Raw genomic sequence first — 24,712 nt, 5'->3', positions numbered from 1 at the left:
AGGCTAATGATGGGATATTTTCTGTGAGGCCTCGTACACACGACCGAGTTTCTCGGCAAAAACCAGCAAGAAACTTGCTGGGAGATATTTTTTTGCCGAGGAAACCGGTCGTGTGTAAATTTTCGTCCGAGAAACTCGACGAGCCAAAAAGAGAGCATGTTCTCTTTTTCCTCGACTGGAATGGAGAAACTTGCCTTGTCGAGTTCCACGACAGCCTAACAAGGAACTCGACGAGGAAAACGACTTGTTTCGCCCGTCGAGTTCCTCGGTCGTGTGTACGAGGCTTCAGTTGTGCAATCTTCCCGGCTGATGTACCAATAGACCTAGCAGCAGCTTATCTGACTTTGATGTTACCCGATGTGGGGCTGTTTACATCTCCGTCTGCTGCGGGGAGGGGGGGGGGGCTCAAGCTGTAATCAGACTGAAAACTATGGCTGAACGATTGCCTATACGGTGCAACTGTAATGAAACTTGATAATGAGTCACTGTGTAATATTATTAACTGTCCTTTGCCTTGAGTCCAAGATCTTGAGCACATGCCAAACATACCTCCATATCTAATGATTTTGGCCCCAAAAATGGAGGTGAGGTCACTGCTTGAATGAACTTTCAAGTCTAAGAGCTAAGGCAAATTGTGAAAGCTTTAGGATTCGGAAGGAGTGTTGGCTGAAGGCTATGGAGTTTATTATGACATGGATTGTGTGTGGTTAGATCAGCACTAAAAATCACTTCATTCATTTATAGTTGGGATGAGATAAGTCTTGCTTATGTTATTTACCTCTGCGTCCTTATTCTTGTCATCCAGTACTATACGCTCTGCAATTGAGTATTGTTAGTTGAAGCTCTGCTCCTAAATAGCACCATATCAGAATACACAAACAGCTTAATGAGTCACTGGAGATACGCCATCCAGCCTCGGCTCCCACGTGTAAGGAAGCGCTCAACGGCTTAGAATTCCATGACATCACTCATAGGCTCCCATGGCCCAGCCACTGTTGACACCCCGTCCTGTCCCCTGCAGCCATTGTTCACTGACATAGGGCATGGACCGAAAAAAGGTACCATAAGTATAGTCAACCTTTTTTACACCAGGTAGACAGGATAGGTAGGAGGGGGGGGGAAGAAACATTTTTAAGAATTGTTATTTGGGCTTTAATTCCACTTAGTAAAGAGCTAGTACTAGACTTTTTTGTATTATTAGAAAGTCCACCATACTCTTCATACACTAAAGCACAATGTATAAGATATTAATTTGTTAAATAAAGGTGCTTATTCTAGCAATGAAAAAAGATCTAAAACTTCAATTTGCTAACAATTAAAAAAATATACATATACACCAATATAGTTTTCCTTTAAAGAGAAAGTAAAACCTGATAATAGTACAGGGTTTGACAATTTGCTTGGAATCTAGGAGCCAGCTAAAAAAGTTAGGAGCCAGAAAACGCACCCCATCCCGACAAGCTTGCACGCAGAAGCGAACACATACGTGAGTAGCGCCCGCATATGTAAACTGTGTTCAAACCACACATGTGAAGTATCGTTAGAGCGAGAGCAATAATTCTAGCCCTAGACCTCCTCTGTAACTCAAAACATGCAACCTGTAGATTTTTTTTAAACGTCGCCTATGAAGATTTTAAAGGGTAAAAGTTTGTCGGCATTCCACGAGCGGACGCAATTTTGAAGCTTGACATGTTGGGTATGAATTTACTCGGCCTAACATTATCTTTCATAATATTAAAAAGATGGGAATAACTTTACTGTTGTCTTATTTTTTAATTAAAAAAAAAAGTGTAATTTTTTCCCAAAAAAGTGCGCTTGTAAGACCGCTGCACAAATGCAGCGTGACAGAAAGTATTGCAACAATCGCCATTTTATTCTCTAGGGTGTTAGGATGAAAAATATATATAATGTTTGGGGGTTCTAATTAGAGGGAAGAAGATGGCAGTGAAAATAGTGAAAAATGACATTAGAATTGCTGTTTAACTTGTAATGCTTAACTTGTAATACCAACGCCCACCACCAGATGGCGCCAGCTCACACAAGGAAGAGCTGGGGACTTAAAAAAAAAATATATATATATATACATATACGGTATATTTTTTTTTTTTTTGCTCACCTTCCAAGCCAAGTCGCCAGGACACTATTTCTAGTCGCCATGGCCATACCTGGAATAGTATGTATCGCCTACTAGCCCATTATGTGGCACTTGCAAACGAAGCCCGCGATGTCAGACCTGGTGGAAGTATCCATCTTTACCCCCTCTTCCTTCCGGGGGCCGCGAACTCTGGCACTGTGACTGTCTGGAAGCGCGTGACGTCACTCCCGTGCATGCATGCAGGAGCCACCAGTCACGGCACATGCTGGGGAAGAAATGGCACAGAGGGCCGTTCCTTCACTTCACATGCGCCGATGACATCATCGGCGCACTACAATGTAAATATCTCTTAAACAGCGCACGTTTAAGAGATAATTTCATTACATATAAGTAAGAATTTCATTACATATAAGTAAGGATTACCTACTGTATATGTAAAAATGTCTCGGGGGGGGGGGGGGGGGGGGGGTGTTACAACCACCATTCATTATTTTATTAAATTAGAGTTTGTGTTGCTTAATGGAAGTTGACTACAATATATACAAAAAGTATGACCCAGCTGAATTCTCTGAAATCTGAGCCTGCGATAACCACAAACATTTCACTTGTCTCTGTCATTTTCAAAGGTCCAGGAAAGCTAGCATGTATGTTAGTTTATGTAAACCTTACCAATAAACTTCTCATTTTTAGCCCCTTTTGGTCTCTTGAATCTGTGTTCTGTTATATCTGTGTAAGATATAGTGCAAAAACAAGTCTTGTTGGTCCTCACAGAAGGAGAAGAGAGGGGAAGTGCTCTGTAGTCCTGTCCTGTGATCACAACATTGGGGTGGATTCAGGTAGGGGCGCGCAAAACTGCGCCGGCGTAACGTATGACATTTACGTTACGCCGCCGCAAGTTTTACGGGCAAGTGCTTGATTCACAAAGCACTTGCCTGTAAACTTGCGGCGGCGTAGCGTAAAAGGGGCCGGCTTAAGCGCGCGTAATTTAAATGATCCCGTAGGGGGCGTGGATCATTTAAATTAGGCGCGTTCCAGCGCCAAACGTACTGCGCATGCGCCGCCCCTAAAATTTCCCGACATGCATTGCGGTAAATGACGTTGCAAGGACGTCATTGGTTTCGACGTGAACGTGAATGGCGTCCAGCGCCATTCACGGACGACTTACGCAAACGACGTAAAATTTTCAAATCGCGACGCGGGAACGACAGCCATACTTAACATTGGCTGTGCCTCCTAATAGCGGGAGCAACGTCCCGACGAAAATGACTTGCGCAAACGATGTAAAAAACTACCGCCGGGCGCACGTACTTTTGTGAATCGGCGTAAGTATGTAATTTGCATACTCTACGCTGACAACTACGGGAGCGCCACCTAGCGGCCAGCGTCAGAATGCACCCTAAGATACGACGGCGTAAGAGACTTATGCCAGTCGTATCTTAGGCTAAAGTCGGCGTATCTAGCTTTCATAGTTACATAGTTAGTCAGGCTGAAAAAAGACACAAGTCCATCCAGTTCAACCATAAAAAATAAAAAAACAAAATAAAACACACAATACAATCCCATACACCCAACTCCATACCCACAGTTGATCCAGAGGAAGGCAAAAAACCCCAGCAGAGCATTATCCAATTTGCTACAGCAGGGGAAAAAAATTCCTTCCTGATCCCCGAGAGGCAATCGGATTTACACCGGATCAACTTTACCTACAAATCTTAGTACTCAATTATTTTATGTACATTTAGGAAAGTATCCAGACCTTTCTTAAAGCAATCTACTGAGCTGGCCAGAACCACCTCTGGAGGGAGTCTGTTCCACATTTTCACAGCTCTTACTGTGAAAAAACCTTTCCGTATTTGGAGGTGAAATCTCTTTTCCTCTAGACGTAAAGAGTGCCCCCTTGTCCTCAGTGTTGACCGTAAAGTGAATAACTCAACACCAAGTTCACTATATGGACCCCTTATATATTTGTACATGTTGATCATATCCCCCCTTATTCTCCTCTTCTCAAGAGTATATCAATTTAGTTCTTCTAATCTTTCCTCATAGCTGAGCTCCTCCATGCCTCTTCTGAATACAGAAAGTAGATACGCCGGCGCAACTTGGCAATTACGCGGCGTATCTATGGATACGCCGGCGTAATTGCTCTCTGAATCTACCCCATTGCTTCTACTTGGATACATTACAGATAGTGAACATTTTTCCCTAGGACAGGAAATGTGTTACTGGTAGGACAAAATAAAAAACGAATACAACAACCACATCTAGGGACTGGTAAGCTGCAATATATTTCTTTTTTGCTCTTGGGTTTAGGTACAGCTTAACCACTTTAGACCCAGACCATTATGCAGGTAAAGGACCTGGTCAGTTTTTGCGATTCGGCACTGCGTCTCTTTAACTGACAATTGCGCGGTCGTGCGACGTGGCTCCCAAACAAAATTGGCATCCTTTTTTTCCCACAAATAGATCTGTCTTTTGGTGGTATTTGATCACCTCTGCGGTTTTTATTTTTTGCGCTATAAACTAAAAGAGAGCGACAATTAAAAAAAGATTTTTTTTTTAACTTTTTGCTATAATAAATACCCCCAAAAAAGATATAAAAAAACTTTTTTTATTATTTTTTTCAGTTTAGGCCGATACGTATTCTTCTACATATTTTTGGTAAAAAAAATCACAATAAGCGTTTAACGATTGGTTTGCGACAAATTTATAGCGTTTACAAAATAGGAGATAGTTTTATGGCATTTTTATTAATTTTTTTTTTTTACTACCAATGGCGGCGATCAGCGATTTTTTTTTTTTTTTTTTTTTTTTTTTTTTTTGTGACTGCGACATTATAGCGGACACTTCGGACAATTTTGACACATTTTTGGAACCATTGTCATTTTCACAGCAAAAAATGCTATAAAAATGCATTGATTACTGTGAAAATTTCAATTGCAGTTTAGGAGTTAACCACTAGGGGGCGCTGTATGGGTTATATGTGACCTCATATGTGTTTCTAACTGTAGGGGGCGGGGCAGGACGTGTGACGTCACTGATCGCCTTTCCCTATATCACGGAACAGACGATCAGTGACATTGCCACTGTGAAGAACGGGGAAGGTGTGTTTACACACACCTCTTACCGTTCTTCAGTTCCTGTGACCGATCGCGGGACACCGGCGGCGATCAGGTCCCGCGGTCACGGAGCTTCAGACCGGGGTGCGCGCCTGCAACCCACGGCTGGGCACTTAGGGATGTACAGGTACGTGCCTGTGCCCAGCCGTGCCATTCTGCCGATGTAAATGTGCAGGAGGCGGTCCTTAAGTGGTTAAAGGATCTGTTCCCATTTCTAAGGAGAAAATAAATAAGTGCTGGTTAAGCTATTGAAATTTCTTATTTTGGTTCTGAACTAATGCCACGTACGCACAAACGGATATTCCGACAAGAAAACCGTGGATTTTTTTTTTTCGACAGAATTTTGGCTCAAACTTGTGTTGCGTACACACGCTCACACAAAATTCCGACCGTCAAGAACGCAGTGACGTTCCAACATCACAACGAGCCGAGAAAAATGTAGTTCAATGATTCCGAGCATGCGTCAAATTGATTCCGAGCATGCATGTTTTTTTGCGTATCGGAATTGCATACAGACGATCGGAATTTCCTTCAAGAACTTTTCCCGTCTGAAAATTTGAGAACCAGCTTTCAAATTTTTGCTGTCGTAAATTCCGACAGAAAAAGTCCAATGGGGCCTACACACGGTCGGCCAATTTCAATTTCTTGTCGGAAATTCCGATTGTGTGTACGTGGCACTACTCCCTACGTGGATAGCCCAACTGTGGCAAATACTGCAAGAATCATTTGTGCTAGAATTATTTGCATAGTTCAAAAATATCAGGTATGCAGGGCCAGTCTAATTTAACTGCAGAAACTTCAGCCAAAAGGTTTCCCCAAAATGAAACATTTATAAAAGAAAGATAATATAAAAAGAAAAATTTCCCCATTAAGAACAACACTTGGCCAAGATATCATTATACAACACAACTGCAGGGGGTGAGATGTCAAAGCAGAAAAAGTCTGCTGTAGATTACAAGCATTTCAGTGCACAGAAAAGGGATTGGAAGTGACACAGCAGTGATCATGCATTTTCCTATATGTATGTATATATATATATATATATATATATATATATATATATATATATACCCTAAGCTGACGTAATGCAGCTGGCAGGGGAAATTGTCTGATAAAAATCTGCTTCTTGTATTAATGCAGCGCTGGGCGTCTGATATACAGTACTATGTACACAGTACATTATTACCACCTATTTTACCGTTCTTCCTACATCATTAACCTTATCCATGTATCCCCTAGAAATTACCGCCTCTGAATCCACAATAATGTTTTCATCTTTAATATCAAAAGTATCAAAGTACCTGGCTACAGCTAAAAACTAAAAGTATTGGGACGCCTGCCTTCACACGAACATGAATTTTAAAAGGCATCTCCGTAGGGTTCAATATTGAGTTGGCCCACACTTTGCAGCTTCTGGGAAGGCTGTCCACAAGGTTTAGAAGTGTGTCTATGGGAATGTTTGATTCTTCCAGAAGAGAAGGTCTGGCTCGCTGTGTCCTCTATAATTCATCCCAAAGGGGTTCTGTCGGGTTGAGGTCAGGACTCTGTGCAGGCCAGTTAAGTTCTTCCACCTCAAACTCACTCATTCATATCTTTATGGACCTTGCTTTGTGCACTGGTCCAAATCATTTGGTGGGGGGATTATGGTGTGGGATTGTTTTTCAGGGGTTGGCCCCTTAGTTCCAGTGAAGGGAACTCTTAGTCTACTTTCACACTGAGGTGCTTCTAAACTGCCAGTAAAACACGGAGAGCTTTTGAAGAGCTTTTCAGGCGTTTTTGAAGAGCTTTCCATTCATTTCAATGGAGAGGGGCGTTTTTACACTGCCCTGCCAGAGCACTGCCCCAGTGTGAAAGCATTCATTAATTTTAATGGAAATAGGTTTTCGTGGGCTTTTCGGGCATTTTTTTGTGTGTGTGTGAAAGCGCATGAAAAGTGTGAAAAGGGGGTCTAATGCCGGGTACACACGATCATTTTGCGGCATGTAAAAAACTATGTTTTTCAGCCTCTAGAAAAAACAACGGTTTTTCCAACTTCATCATTAAAACGACGTAGCAAAGCGCGGTGACGTACAACATGTACGACGGCACTATAAAGGGGAAGTTCCATTTGGATGACGCCACCCTTGGGGTTGCTTTAGCTGATTCCATGTTAGTAAAAGACGATTCGCGCTTTTCTGTCTGTTACAGCGTAATTAATGTGCTTACTCCATTATGAACGGTAGTTTTACCAGAATGAGCGCTCCCGTCTCATAACTTGCTTCTGAACATGCGCGGGTTTTTAACGTTGTTTTAGCCCACACACGATCATTTTTTACAACCCGAAAAACAACATCGTTTAAAACGTTGTTAAAAAATGCAGCATGTTCCAATTTTTTTTTTGTCGTTTTCCAGAACCCGAAAAATGATGTGAAGCCCACACACGCTCATTTTAAATGACGTTTTTTAAAAACTTTTTTTACATGCCGAAAAATGATCGTGTGTACGCGGCATAAGGCGTCAGCATACCAAGACATTTTGCATAATTTCATGCTCCCAACTTTGTAGTAACAGTTTGGGGATGGTCCCTTCTTATTCCAACATGACTGCGCATCAATAATTCCAAAATTTAAATGTTATAAACAAACAAAGTTTTGAAATACTTTTTGAATGACAATGCCATGAAATGTCCTGAGAATGTTTGTATGGATGTTCAGTCATAAATCTGGTAGTGTATAGGCTTTAATGTGAAAGATAACCTTTCCACCTTTTCTTGCCATTTGTTTAAAGCAACATTCCATTGGGCCACTCAGGTGTGGTGCAGTGCAGGAGCCATGCTGATAGAAGCAGAGAGCAGAGTGATTGAGGGATGAGCTTATTGGTGTCTTGCTTTCCTTTCAGTATTCTATAGATGGAAATGCAGATCCCTTGGAAAGACAAAGGCCTCGTACACATGGATGGACTGTCCGCTGAAATCGGTCCGCCGGACCGTTTTCAGCTGACATGTCTGCCCGGAGATTTCTGTCTGATGGTTGTACACACCATCAGACAGAAATCCGCGCGTACACGATACGCGGTGACGTGACCGCGACGATTACGCGGCGATGTGTGTGCCCTGGAAGGTCAATGCTTCCACGCATGCGACAAATCACTTGGACGCATGCGAGGGATGGCAGCCGAGCGGACATGTACGGTGACCGAACATGTCCGACGGACAGGCTTCCAGCGGACATGTTTCTTAGCATGCTAAGAAACATTTGTCTGCTGGAAAACGATCGGCTGGACAAATGTCTGCTGGAAACCTGTCCGGTCAGCCATACACACGACCGAACATGTCTGCTGAAACTGGTCCGCGGACCAGTTTCAGCACACATGTTCGGTCATGTGTACGGGGCCTAATATGTGTATCTGTATATTTAACGATTTGCCTGAAGTTCAACTTTAATAAGCATTTTATTTATTTTTATGTGGAATGTATTTTAATAACCATTTGTAAAGAATATTACTGGTTAAAGTTTTTTTTTTCTGTTTTGGATAGAGTGAGGAAGAATCGGTTTGTTCTGTAATATTTTTACTGTTGTAAATCTGCTTGGGAGATTTCCGTTCACTTCCTGTGTAAGTGACAAGTTTGCCACCTGGAGATTTCTCCTCATTGCCTGCTCTGATAACAATGCTGTCATCAAACTGGAAGTGAGAGGAATGTTCCCCAGCAAAGCCACAGGCAACGATACAACTGACAGCTTACCTTTCTCCACTGTGTCCAAAACAAAAAAAAGGATTGACAATAGTACTTTAGGTATAATACAAAAGTTCTAAGTACCAAATAATATTTATGTTTTAATGTACATATTTGTCACATCCGTATACTAGGGTCACGTCACTTAGGGCAGAATTTTAATTTTTTTTTAGTTTTGAGTGGAGTGGGATTAGAACACCTGTCACTTTAGGTTTATAGCTGTGCCAACCGCAGTTTGCTTGGGTACGAGAGCCTATTCATTTGAATGGGCTGCCATGCCCCGCAAGAAAGTGTGGACGCTGTGTAGGATTAATGGCACCCGCCCACGGGTCCTGCTCTTCTGTGTGGGTAGTTGCGGCTGCCGTTTGTAAGTGTGGGTCCCGCAGCGGCACCACCCGCACAGATGGCAACCTAGCCTCAGTTTTTATTGCAGTTTGTACCCCTATTGGGGAGATTCAATCTCTTTGTCCTGTTTACTGTTCTTAAAAAAAAAATCCCAAATCTTGAGTTGGCATCAGAACAGGAATACAATGGAAATCTTCCAATGGGGACACTCGTCCTAATTTTGGAGGTATACATTATTTTTTTTAGCCCGGTCCAGTCATGTGATCATGCAGTTCTAGCTTGCATGTCTCAGTGAGCAGTGGCTGCAGGGGAGAGGAGGGAGCACAGACAATGGCTGGGAAATGGAAGCCTATGGGTGATGTCACGACTCTTGGAATTCCCAGCTGTTGTTGAGCACTCATGACACAAGGGAGCCGGTGCTGCAGGATCGTGTGACCGGAATGAAAAAGGTAGGTATTGGAATCTTTTCCAATACACAGGGTAGGCAGGGATAGGTAGGAGGAGAGGGAGGGAGACATTTTAAGAACAGTTAAGTGTTAGGCTCTGGAGCGGGAGGCGCAGTGGCGGTATAGCGCCGCTAAAAATAGCGACGCTATACCGTCGGAATTGCCGCGGGATTCGGCCACTAGCGGTGCGGTATTAACCCCGCTAGCGGCCGATAAAGGGTCAATACCACCCGCAATGCGCCTCTGCAGAGGCGCATTGTGGACGGTATTATCGTGGTTTTCCATTGTTTTAAATGGGAAGGAGCGGTGAAGGAGTGGTATACACGCCGCTCCTCTCACCGCTCCAAAAATGCTGCTGGCATAAGATTTTTTTTCCTCTCTCGCCAGCGCATCGCCTCAGTGTGAAAGCCCTCGGGGCTTTCACATTGAGTATGCAGTGCAGGAGTTTTTCAGGCGGTATAGCGGCGCTATTGTTAGCGCTGTACCGCCCGAAAAACTCCTCAGTGTGAAAGGGGTCTTGGGATTTTACCCCACTTTAATCATTATGTTAGGCATTGGACAGGATATTATTGGTTATGTTTTTATCTGAAAATACGTTTTTTCATTATTTTGTTGTACAGTGCGTGTGGTTTATTACTCTGGAAGGATCTGCAGTGGCTTTGTAAGCAAGCTGAAAAAATGAACGGTTCAGTACCTTTTATCTGTTTATCTGACATGGCAGATAATTGCCTTTTATGTTCTAAACATAGTCTTCTTTTTTCTTCTAGGTATTGAAGATATTGTAGCAATAATGATCCCCGAGCCAAAAGGAAAAGAAATTGCCAGCTTCATTGAAAAGAACCTTAATGTGACTATTTACATTACTATTGGAACTCGAAACTTACAAAAATTTGTCAGCCGTACATCAGTGGTGTTTGTTTCCATATCCTTCATTGTTCTGATGATCATTTCACTGGCCTGGCTTGTGTTCTATTACATCCAGAGGTTCAGATATGCAAATGCTCGAGACAGAAATCAGGTGAGTTCTGTTTATAGAAATAACACTTTTCAATACTTGTTAATTGTAAAACATAGGACTTTTATTGTTTGTGTAATTTGTCTGTGCACTCATATGATATGCAGAACGTCCGTTAAGGTGGGCTAAACAGAATCTAAAACCCCCTTCATTAAAAGCCATGAAATAAAACACAGTATCACCCTCTTAAAACAAAAGATGTGATATCTTCTATCACAAATCCAAACACCCTAGGGCTTTGGTGGTCTTGTAGGATGATGGGCACAACACATCATTTACACCCAGCATTGCATTTATATTTCCTTTTCTATACATTAAGACATTGATTTAAAGTGTTTGTAAACCCCTCCTTACAACTTGCACCTACAGGTAAGCCTAGATTAAGGCTTACCTGTAGGTGCAAGAAATATCTCCTTAACCTACACGGTAAAGGAGATATTTGCAGTAAGGACTGCACCGATGGCTACGGTGCATGTGCGCCATAGACAAAGGCACAGGTGCACTGAATGTGCCGTGTTTGTCAATGGGGTAATGCGGGGTTAATGCTGTAATTCCATGCATGCGCGGGGATCTGCCGGTCCCGCGCGTATGCGTGGGAGTGACGTTATCGACGCTCTGTCCAGTCACAGCGCCGGAGCGGCGATAATGGTAAGAAGCTCCGAGGGGACATGGCGGTGGACAGGACCGAAGAGGACTTTGGGGGCTTCGATCGCAGGTAAGTGCCACATAATGAGCTAGGTGAGGGTTTACTTCCTCTTTAATTTTTGCTAATGCTCATAAGTGCAAAATAACATAACATAACTTACAAAGTTTGGATCTGTCATTACTAAACATGCCCGACAAAACAAAAGAAAACATTTAGTAATGCAAAATAATATTTGCATTGTTTAAGCAGCTGTATACTGAGTACTATTAAACTTTCAGTTTGTTTTACATAAGCATTGAGTACAATAAAATAAATATTTCCCAGTAAAATATTTGTTAAAAAACTGACCCGAGTCTTCTCTCAATCCAGCGCTGTCCCGTCTGCAACATCTCTTCTCCCCTCTCGCAGTCTTGGCTGAGAGCAATGGGAGCTCTTGGCTCCCTGCTTCTGTCAATGAAATCCTGTGAGGAAGGAGTGGGTGGCGAGGCCGAGCTGCACTGTGTGTGTGTCTATAGACGCACACAGCTCAGGATCGAGCCAGCACGAGTGCCCCCATAGCAAGCGAATTGGTGTAAATCTTTTTCAAATACTTGAAAAGCTGTTAAATCGCAAACAGGATTGACTAGGAGGCATCTAAATGTAAATCAATATGAATAATCGTGATAAAAGAAAAAACGTCCATATACCACAATGAACGGTCATCAAAAATTCTTGAACATTTTCTAATACAGATGTGACTAGTGTATTCAATAGACAGTCCATATAACACATGCAAAGATAGGTGAACTCTTGCCGAAAACGCCACCAGCAAATGTGCACCTCCACCACATAAACTGCACACTTACCAGAAGGCAAGCGTTCATGAGCCTGAAAATATTGACCAATTCAGGACCTTTATCCAGGTAGCGAAATGGCAGCTCATAAAGTTTGGATGAGATGGAGCATGAATCATATGGTGGGTAAACCAGGGAGGCTCGATCATCGGGCAATCATTGATACCAATCATATACCCAAAATGAGAGAACTCGCCATAGTGTGAATCGTACTAGGTTAGGTTTAATAAAGAATAAAAATATATACTTACAGGAAAGTAGAGATTTAAAACATCAATAAACTTGCCGTCCGGCTTGCAGACACCCGTCCGCTCGAGATACACCGCGATGACGTCAGCACATCAACCTCCTGGCGCACGTTTCGTCACAGAATGACGTCGTCTTGGGGAACGTTCCTTTCCATGCCAGTGTCATTTATTCAGTGATCAGTACATTTTTTTTAGCACTGATCGCTGTATTGGTGTCACTGGTCCCCAAAAAGTGTCACTTAAGGCAGGGCTGTGGAGTCGGAGTCGAGGAGTCGGAGTCGAGGAGTCGGAGTCGGGGGAAATTTTGGGTACCTGGAGTCGGAGTCGGCAAACAATGCACCGACTCCGACTCCGACTCCTACTAAATTTTAGATTGGAATAAAAAAAAAAAAAAGCAAGTTTAAATGTCCCAATTCACAAAAAGTTATAATTAATGACTTCTCTACTGTAAGAATAAAGACCAATGCATGCAGTGCCTCACGTAACCGCAAAACGAACACGTTAAGTGACCGTGAAGAAGCATGCTTTTCATGTGCTTCACTATATGGCACGCAACGCACAATTAGGAGCTGCAATACTTATACTTTCCATAGTGTTGTGTTCTGCTTTTACAGGGAACGCATGTTAGAGAACCAGTAAGTGTCCAAATAAAAAAATTCCAACAGGAGTTTTATAAAGCACTAAAAGAAGTTGAAAAGTATGATCGCTCATCAAAACTTACTGTTGAAGAAGCCATCCTTGTTTATCCAGAGATCGTTAGTGATGTGGCCAGAATAGTTACTGCAATGCCACCCACCCAAGTCAGTGTCGAAAGATTATTTTCAGCCCTAAAAATAATAAAGTCTGACTTAAGAGCCTCTATGAAAGAGGATCTGGCAGAGGCAATTCTCTTCCTTAGAACTCTACATTGAATTGATTTGCATTTGCTAAGCCTAGAACTACATTTCAAGATTAATATAAACCATTTCTAGGTTTTACAGATTTTGTTTTTGGTTCATTATAGATAAGCTTTGTTTTTGTTCTAAAACAACCAAATAATGTGGTTTGTATTTTTGAACTGGTAAAGATCCTGTTCCTGATGTTTATGCCTGCTGCTACTATCCAGTCACTTGATTGTTTTCATTGTGTTTGTCTTTTGCTTAAACTGTGCAATACAGTAGACTGTTGGCTTCCCAGCCAGTAGTCCTGTGGTAGGTTGCGTTTCTTTCACTCAAGGAATGTATAAAATACATTCGCATATTAATACAGAGGAGTCTGAGTCGGGGAGTCGGAGTCGGAAGTACATAAAACTGAGGAGTCGGAGTCGGAACATTTATCTACCGACTCCACAGCCCTGACTTAAGGTCGGATTTAACCGCTGCAGAGTCACAGTCCTGCTAAATATCGCTGATTGCCGACATTACCAGTAAAAACAATAAAATAAATCCCATAAATCTATCCCATAGTTTGTAGACGCTATACCTTTTACGTAAACCAATCAATATACGCTTATTGGGAATTGTTTTATCCAAAATATGTAGCAGGTGATGAAGACTTTTTTTTTTTTTTACATTTGGGGGGGGGGGGGGGGAGATATGTATTATTGCAGAAAGTAAAAAATGTAGTCCCATTTTGACAAAGCACTTACGCCGACGTACAGCACGTTACGCCGGCGTACGTGCAAATGTGCGCTGGCGTATGTGTGCGGCAGACCCACGAACCAACATGCGCCTAATAACAGGCTATGCCCCGTCGACGTAGCGTCAGCACGCCGGAGTAGGGTGGGCGCACATGTGGGCTGGGCGCACGATGCTGCTCCCATTGATTAGCCATGCAAATGAGGGGAATACGGCAATTCACAAACGTGCGTGCAAGTTGTACGTCCGGTGTAAAGTTATTCCCCATACATGAGGCGCAACCCGGCAACAGACATGCACAGGTCAGCTGGAGAGCAGCTGCAGCAGCACAGTTACGGACGAGCAGAGCAACCACACTTGCAGGACAACACAACCGTACGCCAACATGCCAGGGGCAGCCATGGTCATAGCACTACTGCATCAACATCCACGGAGAAGTTCTTCTTGCGCTTCTCCTTCTCACTGTCACTGTCTGACATGTCGTCTGCACCAGGGAACACACGCCGGCGTACTGTGCGTTGGACGTGCGTCTCGCTGGGCGTACGTTATGTTCACGGCGTACGCGGTGATCCGGCGTAGCTTAGGTGGTTGTGCGCAGGCGCAGGGGGGTGCTGTGCATGCGTCCACGTCACGGTGCATGTGCAGTTCTTGATACGCCGGGCGTAATTGTGCACCACGCCGACGTACCTCTCTGGTGCTCGGGCCAGCATTTGCATGGGGTCACGCCCATTTCCACCTAAGCCGGCGTGCGCCTTCGAACCCCACGCTGGCGCAGCGTTGGGTGCACTGGCTTGCTGAATGCAATGCTTGCCTCGCCACGCTACGTTGGCGTGCCGTACGGTGTGTGCGCTAGATTTTAGTTATGGGTATCAGAGTAAAGGGGGCTGAATACAAATGTACACCACACTTTTCGCATATTTATTTGTTAAAAATTTGGAAAATCATTTATCATTTTCCTTCCACTTCACAATTATGTGCCACTTTGTGTTGGTCTTTCACATAAAATCCCATTAAAATACATTCACGTCTTTGGTTGTAACATGACAAAATGTGGAAAATGTCAAGGGGTATGAATACTTTTTCAAGGTACTGTATATGCAAGATCTGTATACCTTTAATGCAATGGATTTTAGAACACTCTTGGGATTTTCTGGAAGCTATTTAAATTTATGTTCAGGTGCCTTTAGTCAGCTGTTTTTAAAACCGGTTAGCAATTTACCAGATTTAAGACTAGCACAGGAGAACTTTGAATATTTGCATCTCTGCTGCTTCAACATATTTTGAAGCGTGCAGAAAAAAAATCACACAAGCCTGGTGTAAACACAGAATTTTATCGCTCATAATTTAGGGTTGTCCCGATACCGATACCAGTATCGGGACCGATACCGAGTATTTGCGCGAGTACTTGTACTCCCGCAAATGCCCCCGATGCCTGGCCGAATACTTGTGTCAGACCCCCCCCCCCCCCCCCCCGCCGCCGCAAATCCGCCGCCGCTGCATACCGCAAAGCCGCCGCCGCGTTAATCTGCGTGAGGGGGAACAGTACAGCTTTCGTTTGAATAGCTGTGTTCCCTGCCGCGCCGCGTATAGACACTCCCCCTTGCTCGGGATTGGACGGGTGATCTGTCCAATCCCGAGCAAGGGGGAGTGTCTATATACGGCACGGCGCTGATTAACGCGGTAGTGGCATCATCTAGGTATGGGGGACATGGCTGCATATATGGGGGGGACATGGCTGGATATATGTGGGGGACATGGCTGGATATATGGGGGGACATGGCTGGATATATGGGGGGGCATGGCTGGATATATGGGGGTACATGGCTGGATATATGGGGGTACATGGCTGGATATATGGGGGGACATGGCTGCATATTGGGGGGACATGGCTGCAATATGTGGGGGGACATGGCTGCAATATGTGGGGGGACATGGCTGCAATATGTGGGGGGACATGGCTGCAATATGTGGGGGGACATGGCTGCATATTGGGGGGACATGGCTGCAATATGTGGGGGGGACATGGCTGCAATATGTGGGGGGGACATGGCTGCAATATGTGGGGGGGACATGGCTGCAATATGTGGGGGGGACATGGCTGCATATGTGGGGGGACATGGCTGCATATGTGGGGGGACATGGCTGCATTTGGGGACACATTTAAAAAAAAGTATCGGTATTCGGTATCGGCGAGTACATGAAAAAAAGTATCGGGACAACCCTATTCATAATACTAAAAAAAGCAGCTTTAAAACTGTGGAAGTTTTGTATTTCTTAATATTTTTAGTTGGGTACTAAAAGGTATTGCTTTGATATTGCTCTGTACCATATTTTGAACAGTTGTACATATTTTGTGTCATTGGTTTTCAAACTTCTTATTTATTTTTAATTTATTTTTAATTAAAAGCATGCTCTCACATTTATTACCCAGGCCCTTGCCAGAGGTGATTTTAAAGCAAACCTGAAACACGATTCTCATAAAAGTCTTTATTATTATGTAGATTTGTCAGAAAACCTTTACTTTCCTTCAGAATTAACATTTTCTATGGGACACTATACAATACTCCCACAAATGCGGGCCATTGATTGCAACCAAGATTTGCACACACAAAAACGTATTTTTCCTAACAAATTCATTCAAGATCATGTTGCAAAAATGAATACACCCTAATAAGTCTTAGGGGCAAAGCAAATTTTTAGTCCCGGTACACATAGGTGCGATACGGGAACACTACAAATCCATTGCGGGGTCCCGCATGGCACCTGACTCGCAAATCAGTTCACACTGCCATATGCAAACTGCTTGGAGTCAATACAGTGTTAATGACACCCCATTTCAGTTTGTATATCGCAGTGCGAACAGACAATTCGGACAAGAATCGGATCGCATGGGCGTGAACACGGACCCAAAAAAGGTTTTGCACAAGTTTTTCTCCAAATGTGATGCGAATTCAGCCATACTATCTATCTGTATGGCTAAAATCGCATTGAACAAAAATTGCATGTGATTTGCATTGCAGCCCAAGGCTGGGTTCACACTGGTACAACACGACTGTTGTACAACTGTCATCCTATTTTGCCCTGTGACATCGGTCCTACTTCCATTCGACTTGAAAGAGAATCGGCCGGTCCCGCGCGCAGTGCGCAAGAGTGACGTCATCGCCGCTCCGGCCAATCACATCGCTGGAGCAGCGATAACAGGAAGATCGTCTGAGACATGGCAGCAGAGGGCACGGAGGAGAACTTTGGGGGCTTCAATCTCAGGTAAGTCGATCATAATCAGCTAGTATGCTATGCATACTAGCTCATTATGACTTTCTCTTGCAGGGTTTAAAAAAAAAAAAAAATTAGGGTTTACTTCCTCTTTAAAGCAGCTGTAATTGCAGCAAAAGATGGTTTTCCAAAGTATTGTCTCAGGGGGGCTGAATACAAATGCACGCAACACTTTTTACATATTTATATGTAAACAATTTTGAAAAACATGAATCATTTTCCTTCCACTTCACAATTCTTTGCCACCATGTGTTGGTCTATCACATAAACTTCCAATAAAATACATTTACGTTTTTGGTTGTAACATGACAAAATTTGGAAAATTTCAAGTGGTGTGGATACTTTTTCAAGGCACTGTAATTATAAGTGGAGTTCATGCAAGTTGTTTACACCCCACTACTATATTATTGTGCTATGTAAATCAATTGCATTTCAGAACAAGCAGGCTTTGTGTATTAGGTATTAAATATATTTTAGCTAGCATTTTTAGGAAAAATAACAGTGTGAATTTAAAAATTTCACTAGTTTCAATAGATAAATTGCAAGCATAACACACATCTAATTCACCACTATTTGACTAGCAAGCAGTATAGAGGATCAGAACTGCACCTTTTATATAAAGGTTATGTTCTAGTACATGCATCAATCTTTACCTTCAATGCATTTAGTAGATAGGATTTCCAAACATTCTTTATAATTGTACACATAGCATGTACTGTTTCTGTTTTGATTTCCCAAACCAGTTTATAGACTAATGTAAAGATACAATTATATCCAGATGTGGAATGTGTTGTAAAAATTGTTTGCCACCAAAGTTTCATACTGAACAATTTTCAGACTGTGCCATTAAACATTGAGAATTGCATAGCCCCCCCTCCTGTATTTTTAAAATGGAAAGTGTTATAATAACTATCATGAAGGTGCCGATACACAGGGGTCTCTGTTTCTGTTGACATAGCTACACAAGGCAAGCTCTGTGTGAGAGGCTGTTCTTAACTGAACACAACTTTATGGCTTAGTAAATTTAGCACACCATGCCGGGAGAGAAAACCTCAATCATAACATGTACGCTGCATGAAGTTCACCAGAGGCAAGGATGTGTTTTCTAACTCACTGAAATTGTGAAAATAATCATCTATCAAGTAGAATTTGTGACATGTAGAAATGTTAAAATTGCAATGAATTTACTGTGAATTTCTTAGTGTTATAACCTGCATTTAGCCTAGTAAACGTGCCGCATTAAATATAGACAGAGGGGCAGATCCACAAAGCACTTACGCCGGCGTATCTCGAGATGCGCGGCGTAAGTGTAAATATGCGCCGTCATATCTATGCGCCGTATCCCCAAAACGAGATACGCCTGAAAAATAGTTTTTTCCGACCGACGTAATTTTTCTACACCGGCGCATCGTGGGCGCAAAAATACGCTGGACGCACCATTGTTTTGCTATGCAAATGAGGGAGATATGGCGATCCACGAAAGTACTATTGTCTGGCGCAGGCTACGCGCTGTGCGTGTAAGCTGTACGTCCGGTCTAAAGTTACCCCTCATAAAAGCAGATTTAACTTTGCACCAGACGTGTGAAGGTCAGCTTCAGCAGCACCGTTAGGGACGAGCTGAGCATCCACACTTGCAGGACAACAATCTGTATGCCAACATGCCAGGGGCATCCAGGCACGGAGGAGGAGGGCACAGGAGAGGATATACCGACCGCGCATAAACGTCTTTGGCATGGGGGATTCGGAGGTGTATCGCATCTTCAGATTCAGCCCTACTGCCATCCTGGAATTAACCACAGCAAGCGCTTATGTCCATAAAACAATGGGTGTATTTACACCGTCACCATGAAAAAGATCTTATGAAGACACACTTGCACCCGGTGGATAAGGTAAGTAGCACACTTACCAAATCACCATGACCCCTTTGTTTGTAAATGACAGGTCAGGTGAGACTTGGGTAATTTGAGATGCTGTGCTTAAGCCACTGGGAAAAAACCTAGGGGACACTCCATCTCATATCCAATCAAGAGGAAATGGAAAGAAGCAGGACCATAGTGTGATACCATTTAGTTTAAACATAAATAAAAACAAGGACAGGCCAAATGGCCTCTTACTTTCCTCTTACTCGGCAAAGTGCCTATGCCTCGGCACCAGAGGAAACCGCAGATAGTCAGCCAGGTGGGTGGTGTAGCAGCCGTAATGCTCGCGCTGTATGGCGTGTTTTCCAATGCCTGGGTAGCCGGAAGTAAGTGGGCGGAGGCTTGAGTGGGATGTGCCTCAACGTACGTTTCATGGTGATGACGTTGTCAGGAAGTGTGCGTCAAGGCACATCCCGGTCACGTGTCTACTTCCGGGTATACATTTTCTGAAAGCACATAGCCAGTAGAATAAAAAGAAGGTGCTACTGGTTTTAAGGGCAGCACGATATTTGCGCAAATGTTTATCAATACAATATTCTCGCTAAAAATACACTAAAATCATTAATAGTGTACATAAACACAACATAACCTACACAATTCCTGCTAAATTGCTACTAAAGCCTCGTTCACATATGGCATACTAAAGTTTACGCCCACGGAAGGCCATGTTTACCCACACAGGTGCACAGGTGTTCCATGCATCCCCGTACAGGCAGTTCCCATTTATGTCAATTGGGATGCAACAGCTGCACAGGCATAGCTGCTGTTCCCAGTCTGTGTGGGTGTGGGTACATGACCCCAAACACAGCCAGTGTAAGCTCAGGGACATGCATGCGGACCAACATGGATGTTAAATTAGGAACAACGGCTATGTTCGTGCAGGTTCTACATCCCAAATTACATCAATGGGACTGCCTGCACAGAGATGCACGAAACACCTGTGCATCCCTGTAAAGGTATGCGATGTATGCCCTGTATGAATAAGGCCTTAGGCTCCTTTCACACAAGCACACTCATTGTTCTCAATGGAGAGGCTGATGTAAATGTTGGACATGTGTCCGTTTAAACCCGCCTGCATCCGATCAAGTCCAGTCTGCTAAAACAGAGGGATCAAATTGGATGTTATCCAATGGAACTGGACAGGCAATCCGTTTCCATCTGACCGCCCCATGGAGAATAGCGAGCTGTGTCTGTGTCCGCTCTGCATCAGCGGACGTGGACCTGTTATCCGCCTGTTTAGCAGGGATCAGCAGACGAATCCCTCACTGAGCAGCAAATCTGCTTGACAGTGTCTGCTCCATGTGAAAGGGGTCTTACCAGGAGCGGCCGGACCATTAGGGGCGCCGCCTCCCTGCAGGGTGCCGACGTTTGTATGAGTTTTTTTTTTCCAAACCACATAATTAGAGCCTGAGGCTCTAATTGTTTTAAAAAAAAAAAGGTTGAGCATTGTACCCCGAACTCATCCACTTGTGACAATAGCGAATTAATATTCGCTATTGTCTTCAGGCTTCTCCTGAGGAAGCTGAGGAAGGGTGAGTGCAGGGGGAGACAGTCACCATGGAGGGGTGAGTGCACAAGGGGCGGACCTGGGGGGGGTTGCAGTCCCCCCAAAAAAGTCACAGGGTCTTACTGTTTTTTTTCTTGTTTTTTTCTTTTACATTGTTTTAAAAAAATGAATATAAATACATATATATATATATATATATATATATATATATATATATATATTTATATTATAGTTATATTTGAAAAAAAATTGGGGGGTGGGGGGTCTTTGGTGAGATATTGGAGGGATTAACAGACCCCATATCTCTCCTTTTTGAGGCAGAGAAAGTCTCTGCAGCACTTTACTTGAATGAATAAGGAATCTTCATTCATAAAATGACAATCTGATACATTGTAACAATCATGGTTACTATATATCAGCTGGTAGTGTCAATGGGAGGTCTAGGAGCGATCAGTAGTGATTGCTGCATGCGCCCTCTATACTACAGGTGGGAGCTTGGTAATCACTTGTTTATCAAGCCCTAACTTCACCTCCACCCGCACTGCCCCCCCCCCTCCTCCTTCTGCCGCGCTCCCCAGCCTGACCGATCACGGAGATCAGTGCAGGGAGAAGATGCAGGCCGCGAGAGGGGACAGAGGGATGCCGCTCGGAGCGGCCATGGATCGGGGATGTGGGGGGGCTATCTGACCGGCGGGGGGGAACCATCTGGACCCCCACCCAAGCCCCATGCTGCAACTGAAGCCAGGTAGCAGCAGAGGAGGGATGCCGGCTAATGATGGCGGCTGCGGGGATCCAGTTTGAGGGAGGGTCGTGTGGGGAGGGGTCTGTGCTGAAGGGAAAGATGGGTGTTGGAGGAGAGTAGGGGGCTGTTTAAGATGAAAGGGAGCAGCGGGTGGTGGAGTGGCAGGGGACAGGAAAGCGGCAGCTTGGGGGGGGGGGCGTAGGGATAAAAACTCTGATCAGCGGGTTGTAATTCGCTGATCAGAGTTATAGAATTGTTTAGCAGAGTCTGCTGAACAATTCTGATTTAAACTTATGGTCCTTGAAGTGACCATAAGCTTATAGTAAAGGGAGAATTGAGGTCCGTGTGCCTGCAGGTTCGTAAGGCGTAGCGAAACAAGCATAAAAACGTATCAGTACTGTGCCTGTATGCCTCTCCTTGCAAGCCAGTGAAGATGCAGATGTCTGACTTCTCTTCTGTTCCTGCTCCTGGGGGCTGTACAGCATCTCTGGTCAATGGATAAGTGTCACGCCCTGATGCATTTCGTCATTGGTTGACTTCATCTGAGGGCTTCATCTTCATCTGAGGGCGCCCAATGGTTTTGTACAAAAAGAGAAAAGCTTATGCCTCGTACACACAAGCAGTTTTCCTGACAGGAAAAGTGCAATGTGAGGTTTTTGTCAGGAAAACCGACCGTGTGTGCACTCCATCACACTTTTTCTGTCAGTTTTTCTGATTTATTCCTATCGCGAATCGCGTTCGTCTGTATGGAATTATGACTTCACACTGAGTACAGGTCCGTCTGTCAGTTTTTTTTGCGGACCTGTACGGGCGCTCCGTGCTCCTCTATGGAGCCGCGGATGTCGGTGACATGCCCGCTGACATCCGATCCGCCAAAGTGTGACGGAGGAAAAACCTACTTTTCCTTCCGTCTGGCGGATCGGATCGGGTGAACACGGACATACGGTCAGTGTTCATCCGATCTCCCCATAGGGGGGAGCAGAGAAAAGACAGGGCGGTCCCTGCACAGTGTGCGGGGACCGCCCTGTCATCCGCCGGCTCAGCGGGGATCAACGGATCGATCCCCGCTGAGCAAGCGGAGGTGCACGGGGCGGATCATTACTGATCCGCCCAGTGTGAAAGAGGCCTTGGGTGTACAGTAGGATGTAAAAATTGTAATTATGCAAACGAAAGCAAGCGAAGATTTCTCAAAATGAACCTCTGAGAATAATACCATTATCAGAATACTGATATTGCTTATAAGAACTGCTCATACAAGCAGAGGAAATGCTGGAAGTGTCTGAGAAAGAGGGCGGAGAACCGTCGTCTTTCCTTCCTCCAACAGTTCCTACAAAAACGTAGCTTGCATTGCTATCAACTAATAGATGGGAAATGCAAATAAATCACAACATTTTGATCAAATTTAGACATAATAAGGGATTTAAAGAGAGAAGGAAAGGGAAATAGTGTCCTAAAATCCCCATCCACCTGCCGGCATACACCAAGATGGGCATTGCAGGTAACATAGCCAAGTGTTCCAAACTTTTGCAAACTCCACATCCTTTTTGTGAAGTGAGGAGCGCACAAAACATTTTTCCACCAGAATACTTCTTCAGCTAAAGAGATGTATGTTTCATTGATTTTTGGATAGTTTGTTTTGAAATATTCTAGGCAGACTATTTGGCACAGATTTTGATCACTGGTGATTATCTATAGATGCACTTTAGTAAAGGATGTGTATTTTTTTTGTCTTTTATTACACCTGAAATAACACTGTTATAACCAATATTTATTATACCTGATATAACACAGGTCCATTTAAAAATGACCTAATTGCCAAAATATGAACTGTGTCCTTACTGTATCTTAATGTGTCGGAATAGTGATGGCGAGATACCTAGAGCAATTATTTTCACTATTTTGCAGCGCTGAGGGAATTGTTGACTTTTCAGTAAATTAAATAGCTCATTCTGATTTTTATTCCCTACAACAGGTATTTGGGGCTTCTTTTCTTACTAACGGCTAGTCTAATTTTACATTTTGTCCTTCCTTCTCCGCAAACCAGAATGGAGGACCTCTCTAATCTGAGATGCTGTCATTATATTACATCTGGCTTTTTCCCATGCTCTGTGCTGAGCGTCTCAGAGAAGTAACAGACGAAAAAGGATGCTTTCTATCAAAGCTGCCTAAGGACTATGTCAGACTAGATATGAATTGTGTTACTGACAACAACTTGACAGTGACCAAATCCCTGCAACTTAAATCACCATCTCCTAAGGCATTGCTCTATCTCTAGCAAACTAGTGAGGTATGCTGCTTCCATACTAGTGATTGCAGTTCTGCAGCATTTTGACCAGCAAGGGAGTTTCTTACACTATGGAAAGTGCTAATTCTATTAATTAATTGTGCCACCATCAAGTTGTCACCAGTAGCAAAATTGGCAGTGACAAATGCACACCAAGACTACAAATAAATAATATAACTTAACAATTGATTTTCATCTGTTAAATAATGCAAAATATATGATCTATACTGGTTTTCTGTGCACAGAAACATATGTATACCAGAACCATAAAAATATTTATAGCATAATTATCCATGTAATCTTTATTACATTTTTAGATGTCATTTAAACATACACTGTCCATTGCTAGACACTGGAACTCTAATACTCAATTGGCAGAATGGATGGGTGAACTAGACTCAATTTATCAGAAGGAATGTACTGTCTGCCAAGACAGGGGCTTTACTGGCACATTCTTGATCTTGATGGTCTACCTGGGTGTACTATACAAGTACCACAAAGACATTCTAACTTTAGTGAGGCAGTAGATTACATAATTCCATTTGTTACAAGTGACTACTCTCTAAGGCTCCGTTCACATCTAGGCGTTCCGGATCGCAGGTGGAATCACTGCAATTCTGCCCACAATCCTGAATCACAGCAAATCGCGGGACAGACTTGTGATCCCTGTCACTTCCAATGGCACCCTGACTTTGCCGTGATATTGCTGCGGTTGTCGTCTGACGAAACGCGGTAGTCCTATCACCCAAAATAAATTTCAGGACTTATTTTTGGGCAAGGGGCGTACTGCAATTCCGCCTGCGATCCAGGGTGCCTAAATGTGAATGGAGCCTAAAGCGATCTGGAGCTTTAATTGCTATCAAGAGAGTTGGGTTGCTCCAGTTTCCCCTTGATCGTTGCTACATCCCATATTTG

The 24,712-nt window shown here is 43.5% G+C and overlaps 1 protein-coding gene across 1 annotated transcript in view; it reads left to right on the top strand.

Moving 5' to 3' along the window:
* Nucleotides 1-24,712, top strand: part of RNF150 (ring finger protein 150) — a 184,649-nt gene that overhangs the window by 91,352 nt on the left and 68,585 nt on the right. Inside the window, exon 2 of the mRNA XM_040331348.1 lies at nucleotides 10,482-10,732. Coding sequence (XP_040187282.1) covers nucleotides 10,482-10,732 — 251 coding nt within the window. The remainder of the gene's footprint in view (nucleotides 1-10,481; nucleotides 10,733-24,712) is intronic.

The sequence above is a fragment of the Rana temporaria genome, chromosome 1 (assembly GCF_905171775.1).
Source record: "Rana temporaria chromosome 1, aRanTem1.1, whole genome shotgun sequence".
Classification (NCBI taxonomy): domain Eukaryota; kingdom Metazoa; phylum Chordata; class Amphibia; order Anura; family Ranidae; genus Rana; species Rana temporaria.
Note: the sequence above shows the minus strand (reverse complement) of the source record. Positions and strands in the feature narration are given on the sequence as shown.